The 20,000-nt window shown below is 40.9% G+C and overlaps 1 protein-coding gene across 1 annotated transcript in view; it reads right to left on the reverse strand.

Moving 5' to 3' along the window:
* The window catches only part of cfap299 (cilia and flagella associated protein 299), a gene marked incomplete at its 5' end in the record, with an annotated part of 81,099 nt that overhangs the window by 38,768 nt on the left and 22,331 nt on the right, over nt 1–20,000 (reverse strand). The window contains one exon of the mRNA XM_080532836.1: nt 16,463–16,553. Within this exon, the coding sequence (XP_080388962.1) occupies nt 16,463–16,553 (91 nt within the window). The remainder of the gene's footprint in view (nt 1–16,462; nt 16,554–20,000) is intronic.

The raw sequence follows: 20,000 nt of genomic DNA on the forward strand, positions 1-20,000 counted from the left end.
TGGTTGGGAGAGGAGGAAATCTTACACATACCAAGAATGACACACAAAATTAACTGAAGTGTGTTTTTAAGAGTGGGAGGGCCCTAGAATAAATCTTGAAAGACCTGACTATCATGCTTCTTGTCTGACTCTTATCCAACTTTAGCCACACACACCACTTGAGGTTAATTCTCTTGACCTGAAGCAAACTCTCTCCAAATTATTAGACATTTTCGACCGTTGACAGAAGCTTTCACAGCCTGTTTGTTATGGTCCAAACATGTCCAAGAGAAAGTGCAAAGAATGCCAACCATTTCAATGAGCCTCCAATTCAAAGGGGTGTGCAGGATAATGTGAATGCATGCAAACTTTTTAGTGTTTTTAGAACATCTAATGCCAGTTGAAATCCACCTCGAGTCTCTATGAAAATGTCATTAAGGACTTTACATAGAACAGACACAATGCATTACACTACGGTCCTAATGCACAGCATAACTTGTCATAAACATCCTGAACTACTACAGCATCGTACAAAAACATAATATACTATGAATTGACAAATAAGACATTATAAGCCCTCATACATGCCTGTAGAATGCATTATACTTGTTTTAGTGCCATGGTCATTTCTTTGCATTGCTATTCTACCAAGACGCTTGTTTATGCTTGTGTTTAGTGGCAGCATTGCACTAGTTAAAGGTCATCATCAGGACTAGTATTGTGGTTTCTCTCCTGCATCCTTTATGCAATGGGATATGTTTATTTGGAGAACCTCTTATTAGTTGTGTTTACTCTGGGCAAGGGTTAAAACGTTAGATGCCTGGATGAATACACACTCTTAACATGGGCTTAAGTTCCAGTGAAAACAATTCCGTAATATTGTCAAGCTTTCTCTGAAACCAATCAATGTTGTGGGGTGCACCTTGTTTACCCTGTGTAAATCAAACAATTAATGTTAAGCATACAACTGTGTGTGAGTTGGAAAAAGACCTCGGTCTAAGCTTTGTTTGAGGAGTGATCCTTCATGTGAATTACTGCACATTAACTCGAAATGCTGTAAGGATGAACTCATAGGCTACTCTGGACATGTGTTTTTTTTAAGGCCCCTAACTAAAATGTCCAATATTATATAGAACATGTAGCCTAACCTTTCGTCCTGCTTTAACGATACATATTGATTTACCCGTATCATTATAAATCATACAGAAGTAAGGTAAGAGAATGAACTTTTCAACACTGTTGTTCTACAGTCATGTCATTTCGTAGCCATTACAGGTGGAATTCCTCACAATTTGACTGACAAATTGCCCAGATCAAGGTGGTCATAAATAAATGAAGTGAGGCAGAGCGTGTTGAGCTGGCATGGCTAATGGCCAGTGATAATGGGGTCAAGTGCCACAGAGATATTTACCAAAAACCTCACACCTGTAGCCATTAAAGACGGTCACTGTAATGACCGTCGGTTGTGACACAAACCAGAGCTCCTCCACTCCCTGTAATTTGAAAGTTATTTTACAACCCATTATCGTAAATTTCCCTTTGCAAGCCCTTTTTTTTAAGTATCAGTTTATGATCTGACATGCAGGCCTAATGGTGGTGGGGGGGGGTTAGGTCACATTAAGTGGCAGCTCGATGTGTCACGGGAAAGAAAACATGCCCCCCGTGGCTGGCTTGTTTGAGGTAACCTTTCAAGGGTGACCGTCTTATTTTAATGCCCACATCACAGGCCGGCCTGGTCTGTTCTAATCACAAACAGGAAGTCGTTGCTAATCCTGGTCCTGCCTAATGAGACGCTGAGGAATTCTCAATATTCCCCATTGTCTCCCTCACTCTGCTTCCTTCGTTAAGAACAAGTCCTGGTCTTGATGTTGATCCCCTAAAAGCATGCTAGCCATTGATAAAAATAAAAATGTTAAGCCAAACTACAAACCAACTCGCAGCGTGTTTGAAATCAGTTCACGGCGAGTAAATGCCTCAGTGTTGTTTAAGCATTGTTGTTTGCAGCCTAAAGTCTGAAGCGTCAAATAAACCCTAAGGTCCAGGGCAGTTCCTATCAGCGTTATTGTAACGCGTTCATCCATGACACCTGCCAAGAGGCCTGCTGCTGGGTTTGGCCTCATCCCCAAGAACACGTCCAAGTTAAATACTGCTGCCCCGGCACTTTGTTGGGCAATGCCCTATCACCACTCCTTTTCAGCTAGGAGTTGATGTTTATGACAGTGCATGGAAAATTAGTGGCACTCTTGTTTCCATAATGGAAAAAAAGAGACACACACACACACACACACACACACACACACACACACACACACACACACACACACACACAGGGGGAGGGGGGGCTGTCAGGGCTCCAGTTTTTACTGCACTACATCACAAGCTGACCAATGTTATCGGCGGCAGCTCTCCAGAAGAGATATGTCCTACACCATGTTCCCAAAAGTAGGATCAAAGTGGATGACATAAGCCAGTGTACCCTTCAGAGTAGTAAGATAAATGTACAGAGCAGTCTTTATCAAAGGCTCGACTGTTTTAAGATCCTGATTAAAGCTTCGGAGCTCTTTTTCCCTCCCAGTGGAAATAGGTGTTCAAACATGATTCTGTTTTAGTTGGCCTGCAGCTCCACTGAGAAGCTCCCTTTTGGGCTTGCCATGAGATCCCAGAAGCCGTGGCTTTTGCGTTGCGGCACAAGGAATTCACAGTGTTTTTACTATGTTTTCTAAACCATGAAATGCACTTCAGTTCAGCCCTGAGAGAGGAAAAGAATAATAGAGACAGCGATTTCCTTTGATCTGGGCCTTGTGCAGTCCGAAAAAAAAGAGCTAAAAAGGGGTTTACAGCCTAAGACGACACTGTCTAACACTGTCTACGGGCAAGACTCAATTACTTCAAAAGCGAAAAACATGTTTATCTTGACACTCTTTTCCATTCTCCACCAACTGATATCATCTCTGCTTTTTTCCCTCTCTTCTAAAAGCAAGATGAGCTGATTTTTTGTCAGGGGGAGAAGATAAATGAAGGGCGATCCATATTACAACCAGTTCCCCTCTGTGATATCAGCCGTGCCAGATGGCGGCTGGAAACACAAAGCTGATAAATAAAAGTCAAGTGAGAAGTGATGACATACAACCAGAGAAATAGGGACAGGGTGGATACAGTATGTGATGTGGAGAGAGAGAGAGAGAGAGAGAGAGAGAGAGAGAGAGAGAGAGAGAGAGAGAGAGAGGGGGGGGTTAAAGGAATGCTAGAAGAAAAAAAACTAAAGTAGCCTACATTTAAAAGGAAGTAACTATGGATAACAGGGGGGCATAAGCAGTAACCAACACTGTAACCAAAGGCTCAAAGGCTGTCCCTTTCTCCTGGTGTGATTAATGGTTTGGTATCACATCTGGGCTCTTATTAGTGCTGACATGAAATGAGATCGCTCCCATTATTTCAAGTCACCATCAGAGGTTTGGACATCATTGTCTTTAGCGGGCCTTTGATGTGTGTGGAACCTGCTCCAGCCTGATTGTTCCCTGGAACCCACAGAGGGAATACAACGGTCATTTCTCATGTCTGTCCTATGGCTCACAGAATGAAGCAAGTCACTCAGTTAGCTCAGTGGTGGTCCTGAGGTGTATTCAAGGTATGAAGTATCACTTTCAAGAGATTGTTTCAGTATATGGATCACACAGAGGTTTTTGTTCTGAGTAACGCAGGCCAAATATACAGATGGACAGTTTTGGGGTATCTTGTGCTTGTGCAAACAAGACAGCTAATATGATAGATACTATTCCTGATATAATTACTCATTAACATCTCATTATTATACAGCATGTATATTACTTTATTCTTTCAGAAGCCAACCGGCAAACTAACAGAAATGTGTGATTATAACCTCAATCTCAAAGTAAGATTCTATCCCACTATCAATCCACCCTAAGCCACATTATACAAACACATCTTAAGAGGTTACTATCAGACATATAGGTCATACAGTACAAGTTGGCCACTCTTGTATTATGAATATGTTATCTATTGTCTTTGGGGTGTGTGGGTGTGTACATTCTTAATCTTGTGTTTTTGCCTTGCTATAGAGGTCAATAAAACAAATACGCTTATCAGTCCTAATCGTGACACCTCCTATAATGCAAATATACTAGAGCTTATATAAAACAACACTTGTTGCAACACATTGCAAACACCCTGTATTGAGTGCTGATGCAATGACAAGCTCCTTAGGCTGATGTAGCTAACATAAAGAGCTAGAAAACCATTAGTCAGAGAGCCCAGTGTGTTTACTTTTGAGTTGCCCATATACCTGTGTAGTCTCAGTAATGACTCTAATGACAACATTATATTAACATTAGTACTGTAATCAATGTGTAATTGCCTACAGAAGTATGGGACTTGAGCATTTTCTGTTACACAAGTGAAATAAGGGCTGTTACAAAGCACACAGCTCACTGTAACTAGAGTAATTACAGCATTACTACCCAGCTGTAGGGGATGTAGGTGTCACCTGTCAGGTAGAGACTTTTCAATTGACTGCAAACTTTTTCTTCTTTTTTTTTACTTTGGAAAAATGTTAAAAACATTCCCCAAACATATAGTCAATACTACTAGTTTTTGGCAATCGGCACAAGTCTATTTCAAACCATCTCCATATCTGGCAAGCTCCTTGTACACCTGTTTTTCCTACATTACTATGAGATGAAAATATGCAGAGAATTCAGCGTGTCTTAATTTCAGAAACTGGAAGTTAAACTATGAGCTCAATTTTCGTTGGCGTATAGTTGGAACTATGTCAACAATTAACCAAACCAGAGAGACAGTTTGGCCATACATTATATGAAACTACATACAGTATGGTCATACATTATATGAAACTTGGTGGTACGCAGCTGGTGTGCCAAGATATGAATCAAAAACATGCATACTTTGACTTCCGCTCAGATGGCAGGGAGTGCTGAGGCTCTGTTATTGGGTTAGAGATTGGGAGAGACAGCCTCTGGAAGACATGTGCACTGACCTAAGTGGGAGAGATGCCGTGCAGTATTTACTCAGGTGGGATAATACACAGTCAGCCACGCAGGCCAGTGTCTAGTGATAAAACAAAGAAGATTCCAAAGAATGTGCTCCATGTGTTGCTAAGAGTGCGTGAGCGTAAGCTTCCCAGATCCAGTAACCGGTCTTTGACCACTTATGCGTAGCTACAGTATTCCAGTCCACTACAGATCTAGATCTAACAAAGCAGGATCAATATTCAATCATTTAGCTGGCTAAGTCAAATGTGAGTTATTTAGAGAACTGAGTTAGTGGCAACATGGCCATTTCTAGTTGATCTTTTGGCATTTGGCTTTGAGGAATGTCTAAATACCTGTACTGGATCACTGGACCCTTGCCTGATTAAGCCTCCTCTCTAGTGCTGGGCCAAGGCTTGATTTAACAACTGTCATTTCATGATATTTATCTAGTTTCCATACCTCAAAATGTTAACATGCACCAAGTTCAAATCACTTCATTTTGAAGGCAAAGAGCTGGAGTTCTAACTTGAAATGGCTAATCAAAGAAGCCTGGACTGAAAATGCCATGAAAATGTATTGAAGCACAAGGAATTAAATGAGTTAATTCCTGTGGGCCCGACAAACATTACATTATCTAATGAATGAGAAATCAGCAGGGCTGCCTGATCTGTTGACACCAGTGGTATTTTGCTCTTGGTGCAGTTCCACCTGTAACATTTGCCGACACAACACATCTGCCAAACTTCAGCAACATGGTGGTCCATTTCAGTTTACATTTCACAATATCAATTAAGTACCTCTGCTTTTTCCCCCTTGGCAAGATGTTTTTTTTGGCAAAGCAGGCCTTTCAAACTCCAGTTTAATCCAATTCATCACTCATATGGTCCGGTATGAGTTTTCTTTCCTTTACTCTCTGTCTCTACCACTCTCAATTTGCCTTAGAGCATGACAGATCACAAGGAATTTGTTTTCTTGGAACTCTAATCTTTTACCATGACAACAACCACATACTTTAGCTGCTAGGTGTGAGGCCTGTGCACACCTTACTTTTTGCTGTATTGCCCCTGTGCTTAAAAGTGGACAAATCACATTCTCAGTCTTTACATACTGTACAGACAACACAGTGTTGATTTCCAACTTCAACAGCCAAGCATACAGCCTCCAAAACATGGCAGGTGTACATTCCTCGGTGGGAAGAGTGAGGAGCCTCTGTACTTTTTAACACTGAGGTTAAATGGTTCCTTACACGTAAGCGAGCACATGTGCCATGTGTCATCTTGACAAATGATAGCTGCGGATGGGAGTTGCAGGAATAACAACATCATGATGTCGGTGAGCGGATGAGACAAGATTCCATGGCCGGGGCAGATAAGCAGGTGCACTCTGAGGCTATCAAGTGGCTATGGATTAAAGGAATGCAAAGGGAAAATGATGTAAATAATGTTTGATAAGAGCAACGGCTGACCTCGACCCAACCTCCACAGCACACAGGATGGTGCTGATGTCTTCAAGAGGGCAAAGGGAAACTTCAAAACCTAAAAGAACTTGTGTCCATCAGAAATAGCGAGAGACAGGTTTGGACCACCTAGACAGTGGTATGTTCTTCGCTCACTCGATTTTCTCCTTGTCTTTATCATGGAAATTATCATGTTGGTCAGGAATTTCATGATGATAAAAAAAAAAAGAATAATTTGCCAATCCCACTAAGTGCTATGACATCATTCTCTCAGAATAGTTGATTCATAGCCCAATAGACTCCCCTGACAGGCGCTCTCCAGTTGTTTAAGTAATTTAGATGTCAGGGAGGACAAAGGGAGCCATTTATGTTAAGAGTTAAGATAAGGCTAAACCTTGTGAATCCCTATCCACACCAGTAGGCTGTGGATTACATAACGTATCAGGTGACCAGGGTCTTAAAATGAGGGCCACATTATCTGGCTCAGGGTGAGACATTTCACACTGTGAGACTCTGCAGAAGACAAAATCAGTGACTGAGTGACAACACCCGCTGGCATGTGAGCAGAGACATGTAGACGCACATTCACACATCTTCACTGTCATGGGCACTGGCACTTGGTGTCAGAGCAGAGCTAGCTTTACAAAACTGTGGGTGAGGCACTGTGACAGAGAGGTCACTGTGGTCTGCTCCTTTCAGTAAGTTCCTCTGATGTAGTAGGAAACCTCTCTTGCCTGTTACTTAAAGGAGTATTACTAGGAACAATGCACAAGAGATCAATCTTAATACCTAAAGAAAATAGAAAAATCTCTACAATCATCTCCCTCCTTGTAAATCTCTGACAGCAGCCAAAACGAGAGCCCCTTAGAACAGCGGAACAGAACAATTGTACTTTATAAAGTCCCCGGGCTCCCAGATGGCCTCCACTTAATGGAATCGTTCCTTTGATACAAAGTACAAAGCTTATTGCAACTCCCCATCTCCCCGAGAGTAAATCCAGATGATAGATGTTTTGCTGGTGTCAGTCCACAAATCCAAATGTGTTCCGAATGTATTCAAAGAATCTGTGAAAAACTGAGACTGGGGTTTGAGAGATGAGATTAACTGTTTCCCTTTTCATCTGCTCTGAAAATGGTCCAGAGGCTACATATTTGAGATGATTTCTCGGCGTTCCTGCAGCTGTTCATTAGAGGGCGGAGCAGAGGAAATCATTAAAGAAGGGCACTTCCAGGCACTCAGTGTCAGTGGTGGAAGAAAAGAGGCAAGTGGTGCCACTCGCATGCTACGATGGAGCAGGCCAGATCCTATGGGCTTTGGTTTCCTGGGGAACAAGCGTTTCATTCGCATTCAAGCTGAAAGCTGACAACTTTCCAAATACGTTCTCTGGAGACCCGCTGTTTGTAATTCCAGTAGCTTGAATCTTACATTTATTACGCTTTCATTTGGGGGAAATATGACATGGGAAAAATCTCAGTATCAGCCATTAATGGCAGCTGGGCCTTCAAGATGAAACTTTGAGAAATAATTTCAAATATGCACAGCTTGTGGAAAGATCCAGTTCTATTTGTGAAGAATTTCTAAATGGTACTTCGAAAACAATGAAATATTACTTGTGGTCTTTTTCATCTTTTGATTTTTTTTTTTCTCTAAATGCCTCCACAGCAGATGTGGCACATTCTGGAAGAGGGCACAGCTGCAATATGTGCATGTTGGGCCAACACAATACATAATGATTTGGCTATCCTTTTTCTTTTTATAGACATAGACACTACCCATGAAATCCATGTCTAGTAATCAGCCAAGAATAATATTTCACCATAAAATGTTATGGCTTTCTACTAGTGCTGCAAGTGTGAGAAAATGAAGCGAGTGAATGGGTCGAGCCCAAGTAATATCACACTACTCAGAAAGTCTGCTCACGCAAAATAAGAACCATAAATCAACACCATTAAACTCTCTAGCTGTCTGAATTTCATTTAAAATCTAGAGAAAATAATGGACATCTTTAAATCATCACACGTCACAACGGTCAATTCTCTTTAGAAAAAGTCCTCTTTGTCTACTTGAAAGATGGTTGCAAACTGGTGGGGCCATATCCCTACCTCTTCTCAACTCTGCAACACCATTCAAGTGAAGGTCATACGATAGCTCTGCAGGACTTTGCTTTCTAAGGCCATCCACCTTGGCCTGATGCTTTGAAATCAACTTGCTATTGTTATTTTTACTGCCCATGACAAGGACAAAGGCCTGGGCAGCGAGGACACACACACAGACTGTAATGCAATAGGGCTGGGAATTCCTCTTTAATTTCAATGCTAAACTTGATCTCTGGGCTGCATGACTGACCACCTTATTATCTATACGCGACAGGGGCTTATCAATACAGGACTCACTGGGTCCAGAGACCAAAGACAAACACTTCCTTTGTACAGGAAGTCCCCCTGGGCGATGGACACGCAGCAGAAGCCAACCGCCTGAATGACTGGCCTGAAAGGGGTGGGAGGCTGACAAAATCTCCAACAGCCACATTGATAAAAAAAAAAAGAAGAAGAAAATGAATGTAAACCTAATCCAATGAGTGTTAATCATGATATCTGTCTGTGTGTGTGTGTGTGTGTGTGTGTGTGTGTGTGTGTGTGTGTGTGTGTTTGTGTGTGTGTGTGTGTGTGTGTGTGTGTATGTGTGTGTGTGTGTGTGTGTGTGTGTGTGTGTGTGTGTGTGTGTGTGTGTGTGTGTACGTGTGTGCGTGTAAGCCTATGTGTGTGATTCCTCATGTATTGTAATACAATAAGTTATGATGGAATCATTTCTCAATGACAATAAACTTGGAGAAAGAACATGTTTTCTAACTCATGAAACCTGACAGCATGCAGTTGCTTCCTTAGTACCCGCAAAACAAACTGACTGCCATAGTGATACTTTTGTTGCTTGGGATTGGGCCAAGAGTGGATATACTCATACACGTTATGGTGAGGCAGAGTTTGCCAGGTGCTCTGTTTTAATGATTAATTTCCATTTCACAGCCAAAAAACTTCACGGCTTGAAAAATTAAGAAAGAAGCCTAACCATTTTCCCATCACTCTTAATCTTGCTGGCCGTGAATATTTACTTTCAGGGTACATTATGTATTTGTGGGTAATTGAAAGTTCATTAGTCATGAAGGAGAATAGATTCAGTAACATTTAATGAACATATCAGTAAATCAATCTTTTGTCTTCAAGGCCATCTGAGCTCTATGTTGTTTTACTTCATGCAAGGCTCACAAAACAGTGGTGCAATAGGCTAATGACAGACACAATAGAATAATCTTGCAACTCTAAAATCTGTACTTTAAGTAAATACTGAAATAATATGCCATACTAACACAATGCTCAACAATACAGCCTACCATTCGTCAAACTAGTACAACTGGAGTCTATTCTATAACTTTGTGGACAAACTACGCTTCAAGAAGAAACTAAAGGTGTTCTGTAGCGCCTACAAGTAGGCTAATCATTACCTGAAACACTTTGACATGCTGTTTTGGCAGCAAAGCGGATTTCTGGTATTCTTGCACACACCTTGCTTCTAAAAGGCTGGCTTACATTGTTCATAATGCTCCATTAAAATGTTTGGTTTGTATGTTGAACCAGGCATGCACTGGATGAACGCTAAATGACTACTTACAGGCAATGACGTCATTGTTCAATGCCAGATACACAATAGATCAAATAAACATGTGTCCTCTGCTTTATGTTTATGTTTTATACTGACCAGAACAACACGCAATCACAACAACTTCATAGTTAAAAAGAGTAGTGGAATCACCAACAAAGCTTTCTCAAAGCACTGTTGATAGGAAGCTTGCAAACTAAGCATGTCATTGTAAAGTTTAGTTTAATCTGTATCCTGTGCATATGACCAATACACTTTGAATTGACTTGACAATGTGCAGTTGTTGCATTGTTAACATGGATATGCTGAAACTGTATACAACCAAAACCAATGAAGTAAGTCATTGGTTAACTACTTCTTAAAGTTATAACTGAAACAGGATTATTTTTTTCAGTGGCAGCATTTGGGTGAGTTAGATGCAACTGACATTAGCCAATACCCCCACAAACACTGCAAACAAAAAAGGAAAGGGGGATGGGTAGAGGGACACCTTCAATTTCAGATGTGTACCTCCAACAATGGACACCCTCCGGCATCTTGTGCAGGTGTGACCTGGATTTGATAAAAAAAAGAAAAAAAAAGAAAAACGTAACTTCTTACCCAGTGTAAATAACGCCAAAGCTGCCCAGGTGCACCTTTTGTTTGTGTGTGACTTTTGGCAGCGGAGCGACTTTCGCAACAGGGCCAGGGAAGAAAAAGCACAATGCAGGCCAGGCAGAAGGCTTTAGAAGCTCAGCTGATGAGAAAGATAATGCAAGGCTCGGGAGTTGTTCAAACAGCCCAAAGGCCGGGTGTTCAATAAAAAAAGAAAAAGAAAAACAGTTAACTTGAGTGGAGTTATTATTTTGCTCCCAATTTGGAAGGCATGCTGCCTCTGGCCTCCCTTCAGTTCCCGGGCCAGCCAGGCCGCAGCCTCTGTCCTGGGGGTAGACTAAGAGGGGGAGGGGGGTTTAGACTGCGCACAAAGGAAAGATGGGCCGTTCATTAAGACCCATGTCTACTATCAATCTTTGTAATGTCTTTTGTGGAGGGATGGAGCGATGGAGTGACCAGAACGTGTATTAACTGACAGGTGTAATTTCAACCCTCACTTCAAAGGCTGAGCATGGCATGAAAGAAAGATGAAAGGTTGACCCCCCCCGCTGATGAATGGGGAAGATGATGACATACAATATACGTATTTGCCCTATTATGCATCCGTTTGAAAGACTATAAATCTCCCCCAATGTTTTCTTTTCCCCTCTTTTCCTATTTTTATTATTTTCTCAAACTGGTTTGAGTAGAACTGTATCATTACTTTCACAACAATGATGAATGCCTCATGATGAATGCCTCATGATGAATTAGCTTAGCCATGTCTGTAAGGTTTGCACTGTTTGGGGCGAGTTCACAATAAAGATAGCAGACTATTCAAACATGGCTGGACAAAATGTGAAAATGAGAGCCTTAAGAGCCAACAACCTGACGTGAAATAGAAATACTGAGAAGGCGTTACATATCTGATTACTCTATGATCTTGTTTGCCTAAGATTTGGATTCCGGGAACATACAGGGTTTCACAAAACAGTGAATGTGTGAACACTGTAGGTACAATATAGACATTGGCCTGGATTCAATCTAGCTAACATTTCAGTTGGAGAGAAAAAGAGCACAAGATAAATGGTCCTCTACACGCTATTTCTATATAGTGGTCACCGAAATGAACATTCAATAGAATAATGAATTGAGCAACCGCATTCTAATGACATACTACATGACATCTTTCAGGGGGTTAGGCTAGCCTATATGCATTCCATAAAAAAGTAATAAATCGCATTTTTGGGGGATGCTTTGCGTTGCTGTGGTTACTTTTGTCATCCAGCCTGATAAAAACATCCTGCAAGTCTGTGTGACAGACCCTGTGAGCACAGACGACACAAGTTTAGGCATAGGAACGATGACCAGCCGGTGAGCTGTCCTTTCAGGGGGATTTCACATGCCAGTACAGACATGCTGTACGGATCTGACTCAATGGAGACAACAGCTAACGTGGCCTGAATGTGACTACACCACTGTTTCATGTACATCTGTCATTACAATGTGCTGTTATTCTGCCTGCATGTCAGAGTCAATGACTTGACAATTGCCAGTCTATGGAACACTCTGTTTAATATTCTACGTTTTCCTCCCAGATTCTAATGGTGCAGTCGGCCTATACCATAGAGTAGCCCAGATAGAAAGTATACAACAAAAATGAATAACAAGTGTAAAATGAGAGCTGTTTTCCTTCGAGTGTGCGGGAAAGCCTGGTAATTGGCAGAGGGGACGTGAGGACCTGGAATGTGTTACTGGGGCTGATCCTCAGGCCTAAGGAGCAGGGTGAAGTTCCTCCCATTGCACTCCTAGAGCCATGTGTTTCAACAGCTCATCAGGAGAGCTCAAAGGGAGTGCTTTGCAGTATACCTTACACCACTGGGTGGTCCTATTATTGAACCTTATCAAAGATTAACGTTTGTAATGGGACTCTTTCATAAGGTGGATTTCAGGCCTACATGAGAAAGAAGGCCTACATGAAGTAAAAAAAGAAAAAAAAGAAACCATGTTTTGTTGAAACCGAGAGACGTAACTACAGTCCTGTTGCAGCTAACTCTTGGTTCATACGACTCTTTGGATCTGAGTATTTAAGTAGGGCTAGAATCAAAGGCTTCAATATGTAATCGTAAAAATACCCAGAAAAGAACTCCTCTGTGTTGGACAAACTACCTTTTGTCAAAGCAACAAAAACCTGTCAAACAGAAGTTTTTCATCCCATTATGCTATGCCGTTTCTCCCACGTGCAGGGAAAGGGGGAAATGCACAGGGGAATGAAGATATTGGTTGTATATGAACAACCATGTTACTGTAGGTGGTCTCGTCAAATGGTGTTTACTCTCTGTACCATGTGGCACCATGTCATAATGAGAGACTCCATGTGTAAGAGCAGATGAATAGCTAGTCCATGGACGTATCGGGGTGACTATTTTAGCCTTTATTTCCATCACATTAACAGTTCACTATTAGCCATTGTAATGCCAAGCCTTTATACAGCCAGCTGCTAGTTTAAGGCACACATTAATGTGTATATTCAGCATAGTGGAAATAAGCACAGGTCACTGCAGAAAATAACTGGGGGCACCATTTAGACTCAAACAGAGTAGTCAATAGACCATTTAATGTCCAGTGTAAGCCTATTTAACGTTACCACATTTCAAATCCACAAGTCCACGCCAGGTAGAGGTTTATACCTGATATGGTTCGTTGGTCATTATATTGAGTAAAATGGTGTAAATTCTATTCATACCAGGAGTATTTGACAGCTATAATAAGGGGGCTATTTTTATAATGACTCAGGGAGTAGTTAAACCAGAACCGTGGACGTTTGATATACTCTCTTACCTGTGTAAGAGCGGCTGATGTCTGTTAACCATTTAGTAGCCAAATAGTATGAACTTGTATTCAAACATGCGACTAATTTTTGCATTGTAAAACAATATTGTAAAAGGTTGTAAGCATAACATATTGTAAAAGGTTGTAAGCATAAACACATATTGCCATTAAAAAACATTACATTTTCCAAAGCTGGTAAAAAAATTATAATAATTCATAATGTGAATGTATGGGCCTTTATAAAGAGTATACATTATATCTTGCATATGCCCACACATGGGTAAATGTTGGCTGGAATACATTTAAGTAACATAAACATACCAAAGAGGTCAAGCCTCGTCAAACTGTATTAAGATTACCTGTTACTCAAACAGTTTCCAAGAGAAGAGGTATTAAGTGCTCAAATGTGGGTTCGATTTTAAACAGAGAGGGGGTGGAGGAAAATAAACATTTTCCCAGCACAATTTTTCATCAGAGGAAGCACTTTAGTGGGGAAAAAATAGAAAGGAGGGAAAAGATCATGTCAGCATAATATTGTTGGTGATACACAACACTATATTTTGTTCCATCGTTTTTTCCTCTCTCTTTTCTAAACACAGGAAGAGGTATATTAGACACTGCTTGATTCACAGCTTTTTTTTCAGAGTCAGCTACAGTGGTTTCTTTGAATATCTGTGAAAGGAACAAGCTGTAACCAAGTCTTTATACCAGCTTCAGTAACGCAGGTCTGAAAAGCCAGAAAGGGGGCTTCTGCATGGGACTGTTTACACAGTCAACATCCAGTGGGAAAAATCTGTGTCTGGTGGTTCTGCCTCTGCTCCCTCACTGCACCTCATGTGATCTTATAATTGCAAATCCCACAGGGCCAGGTAAAGGGAGGTCAAAACATGAGACCCCTCCTTTTTCTCTGCACTCTTACCAGGATCCAGGGGTGATTCATTCACTCTTACCAGGGGTGATTCATTCACTCTTACCAGGGGTGATTCATTCACTCTTACCAGGGGTGATGCATTCACTCTTACCAGGGGTGATTCATTCACTCTTACCAGGGGTGATTCATTCACTCTTACCAGGGGTGATTCATTCACTCTTACCAGGGGTGATTCATTCACTCTTACCTGGGGTGATTCATTCACTCTTACCAGGGGTGATTCATTCACTCTTACCAGGGGTGATTCATTCACTCTTACCAGGGGTGATTCATTCACTCTTACCAGGGGTGGTTCATTCACTCTTACCTGGGGTGATTCATTCACTCTTACCAGGGGTGATTCATTCACTCTTACCAGGGGTGGTTCATTCACTCTTACCTGGGGTGATTCATTCACTCTTACCAGGGGTGATTCATTCACTCTTACCAGGGGTGATTCATTCCAAACCTATCACCACCACTAGCCGACCCTGCAGAACAATACCTTGCACAGTCCCTCCCTTTTACCCCTCGTTTCTTTTTTTGGGACTATGATTTCACATTTCATTTCTCAAAAAGCGCTCGTATTCTAACCATGTGGAGTGGGCCGGAGCATGGCTGATGTGAAACATAATGCTAGCAGTCATAATAAACAGTTAGCCTGACATTAGAGGTTAAATCTTCTCCCAGGTCCCCCTTTTCATCCTGGTTGCATTACAGAGAGCAAGGGTTCCCCTAGAAGGGAAGCTCATCTATCACTGCGGCTAACAGGTTCCCCTGCTGCCTTTCAGGCCCACTCAAACAGCTGGGCCTGACTAAAGCCACCACACTGCCACAGCGGAGAGCAGGAGCAGCAGGACTAAACACTGTTAAACAGCCCCTTACAGCTCTTACCAACTTGAGACCGCTTTGCTTTTAGTGTAACCAAACAAACTGGACTCGGATAATGAAAATCCATACATCCGATTTGTAGTAATTAGTATACTATAGGAATAGGAGGAATAGCAATCTTGGGGCCAGATTCAATCAAACAGGTTTGCCTTACAACAGGCTTGCACAGCAGCTTGGTTTACAGATGTAAGCCTATGTTAAATACTTTTCTGAGTAGATCTTGCAGTGTGGGTTTGTACTGTCTAACATTAACAGTGAAGAGTTCAATCATATCCTGTAACACGGATGAAGCCCTTATTTTCTCATTGACAATGCTTTGTGGCATGCAATTAAAACAGCTTATTAAAACAGCCATAAGTAACAGCTTATTAAAACTAAATAAGTAACAGCTAGCACTGGTGAGTATGTGAGTGGAGAATAGGTGCAGTTTTTGAAGGATATGGGGTACATTGATGCATATCTTTAGATATCTTACATACATACACATTACACATTTTGATCCATCTGATTTACCGGTATGTATGTAATTGCAAAGACAACATTGTGACAACCTATGGAGCACCCAGGCATTTCACAATGTCTATTTGTACAATGTCTTGACCCTTTGTTGTGTTAATGCATTCGTATCAGGGACTAATGTCTGAACAAAACTGGAAATAACAACAAAAAAACCAACTCTTGTGACGGTTCATGAAGGTTCATGGGTAGTAAACCCAGTGGTAAAGACATATATAAATACATTCCCATATATACAGTATACAATAGCAAATGTGCACTTATAATTATAAGCTGTTGGAGGACCATGAGGAAAACAGACAGACTAAATGAAGGATTGAACTTGAATGATATTCCCCCTTAAATCCATTCACCTAGTTGTGATATGGTTGCTGTGTTGCAGGAAACAATAACAAGGTAAAGCATGGCTCTGGTCTTGCTATACTGGGCTCGGCAGGGAGGTACAGGTAGTTGGCTCTCACAGAGCTGACTGGGTGGTGGATGGAACCCGGGCAGGCAGCTGGCTCCATTGGAGTTGGGAGGGGGGGCATTTACACTCAACCTGACACAGTGTAGATTTTGTTCCCGTCCTAATGGAATTGCAGAAATATTTTGGGGGAATCCCATTACGTAGCAATCGGAGTGCTGTAATAATGTACTCACAGTCATTTTCCCAGTGCGGTTGGCCTCCTCTCGTTCTGCCAGGGCTTTCAGGAAGTTATCTGAGAGTTCTTTTCCTACACTTGCCAGTGTCCTGGAAAAGACAACATTGAAATAGTTTGAAATGTTTCTTTAAATCCAAAAATGTTTCGTAGAGCCTTAAAGGTTCTTTACTGAAGCTTTTTACAATCTTGCATAGCTGCAGGCTGCTTTCTCCACCTCTTCAGTCATTAATAATGTAGTAATAATTAGGCTACCAATACTCTGCATTAGGCTTAACTGGGTAAAACTTGGCAAATAGTATGTGAAATGTGCCTATACTTTTCCATGGGCCTCTATAAGTCAGTGCTTTGAATCTGATTTTTAAACTTTTTTCCAAAGTAAGCAGTAAAAAACTACGGTACAAAACTATTTAAATTTAAATGAAGTATGTAAGTACTTAGGTATACATTCTCCAATCAGATTAAATGAGCAATATAACCATAATGGAATGCTGTAGCTGTTTGTTTTAATCAATTGTCCAACTTGAATATGAATATACACACTGTTTCATTATAGACAAAAGTTGTATTCTTTTTTTTATTCTGGAACTCAGCAAACACAGGCCTGTCAAATGTGTTCCTTGGGTTTTGTTAATCAATCACACTGATTGTTTGGAGAACTGCCGGGGGCTGTAACATTAATTATTTCAAGGATTAGTCTAAATTATTTTGTATCATATTATGACAGCTTTTTACATTTTAGTTGGCCAGTTTCCATGGAAACAACGTTTTGGCATACATTGAAGCCTCCACACCTGACAAAATATTGGCACTGATGTTTCAAACAGTTAACAGTTCAGTACCAGCAATAGAACCTTGTCACTCATCCAAAATTCACTGTGTGAAAACCTCATCAGGCTCACACCGCAGAATGGGAGAATCATCCTCAAGGCAGTAAACAGGTAATTGAGAACATTTTGCTGTGGTTTAGACAGTTTGCAGTCAAGATAACGTTTTGGTGGAAAGGATGTTTATTTTTATATGAGTGAGGTAAAGTTTTAGAGGTACAAGAGTTCAAAAATACTTTTGTTGGATCATTTTATGTTTCGGACATCACAGTAAGTGATAGCCTGAAAGTGTCTTTCAACACTTTAGCATATCCTAGGAGTTAGGATAAGGATAAGGAGTTATCCTTTTTTAGGTTTAGCTTTTTATTTGTAAAAATAAAAAGACAGTTTGTACACAGTTCAAAAAACTAAAACAATTGTATGGACAGTAAGTCCCCCCAACCCTAACAGTTTGTCGTCGTCGTCCCCCCCCCCCCCCACACACCCCACCCCATAGAATACAATTTTGACCAAAAAAAGAAGAAAATCTTGATTAAAAAGCTAATGCTACTGGTGGTGTAGAGCTATGATGGACAGTAGGTGCTTCTTAAAAAATGTTTGAAACAATGATGGGGATACATTTTAGCTAAATCAGGCAGGAGTGAGTTTCAGATCATACATAGGGCCTCTGTATTTGAGAATTGGTTGTTCTTGAATGTGGGTGGCGTAAATGTTGTTCATATTTTGTGATAAAATCGTTTTTGAAGAAAGAGGGTAATGAGTGAGTTAAAGACCCTTATTCAGCATCTTGAAGAGAGTTAATTTGATAAATACTCAGGAGTCCTATTGGTTTGAAAAGTGGTGCTGATTCAAAGATTAGCAATACATATCAACACCACAAGCTAAACAGCATGTGATGAATAGTATCACATCAACACAACAACTGGTGTTCTAGAGACATTTCTGCTTGGCTCAGTTGGTAAAACACAAAGCACATTCAGTGCACATTATGTGCCCCAACTTGAAAATGTGAATTCCCTATAATGCACCATAATGAACATTATTCTGTTGTTCTAAAAAGTCAAATGTGCTTATATAATCTATGCAAAAATAAAGGCACTATATGTAAACTGGAGATGTCTGAAACCGTGTAGATTAAGTTAATCCACACGGTTAAACATGTGCTTTCTGTAAATAAATGACAGCTTATAAATGAACCAAAGACCATTTGTGAAGGATATCCACTGCCATAATAATTATATTGTTATCTCACCATTCAGCACATGGTGAGAGTGGTCTGCTATGTCAAATATGTGGTCAAAAGCCTGTGTGAGTATTTTCATTGAAATAAACCAAATCAAACATTCAGACAACTTATCCCCCATTCATCCAAGATAAATATCAATGTTAACAGACATTTGTATATCAAGCAGAACAGACAAGCAAATAGCCATGCAGGAAGTTCTCTGATCAAAGTTACTTCACTGCGAGCGGTCTCACACCAGCCAAATGTTTCCTTTGGGTTTAATTGGATAGACATTAACTTGTCAAACTCAAACAATCAGGTTTATCCAAATAAATCTTGTACGCTCTTTCTGAAACAATGCTGATGAACATGATAAATCTCACACGATGGGGCTAGACTAGAGTATTGTGCAAGGTACGTAGGCCTAAATCACTCTAGGCTTTTCCATTCAAGTCAGTGCAGATCACTTCATGTCGCCTAGTTCTGAAGAGGGCCTGAGTTGAATGTCCAGTTCCCGAATACTTCACCTCTTCATTCTTCCCTCATGGAGAGATCACAGAGCCTGTCACATGATTAGGCCGGTGAACGTGGTATGTTGGAAACCTTACTTCCACATACCATCTAACTCCATCAAATCAGTTTTGGTTTCTAGAGTGGAAAGAAGAGCGGATATATATCTCTAATATACGTATTCAAAATGTGTTCCACACTCTGGTCCAGTCCAGTTCTTAGGAGTGTCTGTTGCAGAATGAGTCATACAATTAGAGACTGTTTGAGAAGGGGGCATGATGACACGTTCTCGGGAGGGGAGGAGTGTGATTGAGAAACAATTGCCTCATCTCTGTGTGCCATCAGTTGACCATTAAGGGCTTCCATTGACTATCTGCCATTATGCAAATGAGGGAGACACCAGAAGTCATGCACCTGCATTTGCCAGAAGATTTAATATTCTTAACGAGTCCTAACACCCCTCTCTGTGGTAACAGGCATACACTGTTGCTCAACTCAGGTTACGGAGGGCAGGTGGAGCCCTTTACAAACAGTCCCACTGCTTGGAAAGGATTTAGCGGACCATGATGCTCTTGGGGCCTTCAACTTTTTTGTTCTGGATGTTCAAAATAGAAGTGTGTGTGTGTGGGGAAGTGGAGGGCGTACTAAATATATGGAACACACACATGCCATTTACTTTGGTTATGCTACAACCATAATGTTGTAAAACGACAAATTGTAGGGTTTCAAAGTGTCTTCATCAAACAGTTGTTTTGTTTGATTCATTCAACACTACTGCCTTCCTTGCCATATCTAATTTGAATCTCAATCACTGTACGGGGAGGTACTTATTATTACAATTTTGTAAACGCAGGAAAAACAATTGAATTCTATTGGTCTGTGAAAATCACCTGCCTGTTGTTTTCACGAACAGCAGATGATGAAAGGGGCACACTCTTACTCAACTTAATGAACAGCAAAGACCAGACAAACCATTA

This window comes from Nansenia antarctica, assembly GCF_963989245.1.
Source record: "Nansenia antarctica genome assembly, chromosome: 5".
In the NCBI taxonomy this organism is placed as follows: domain Eukaryota; kingdom Metazoa; phylum Chordata; class Actinopteri; order Argentiniformes; family Microstomatidae; genus Nansenia; species Nansenia antarctica.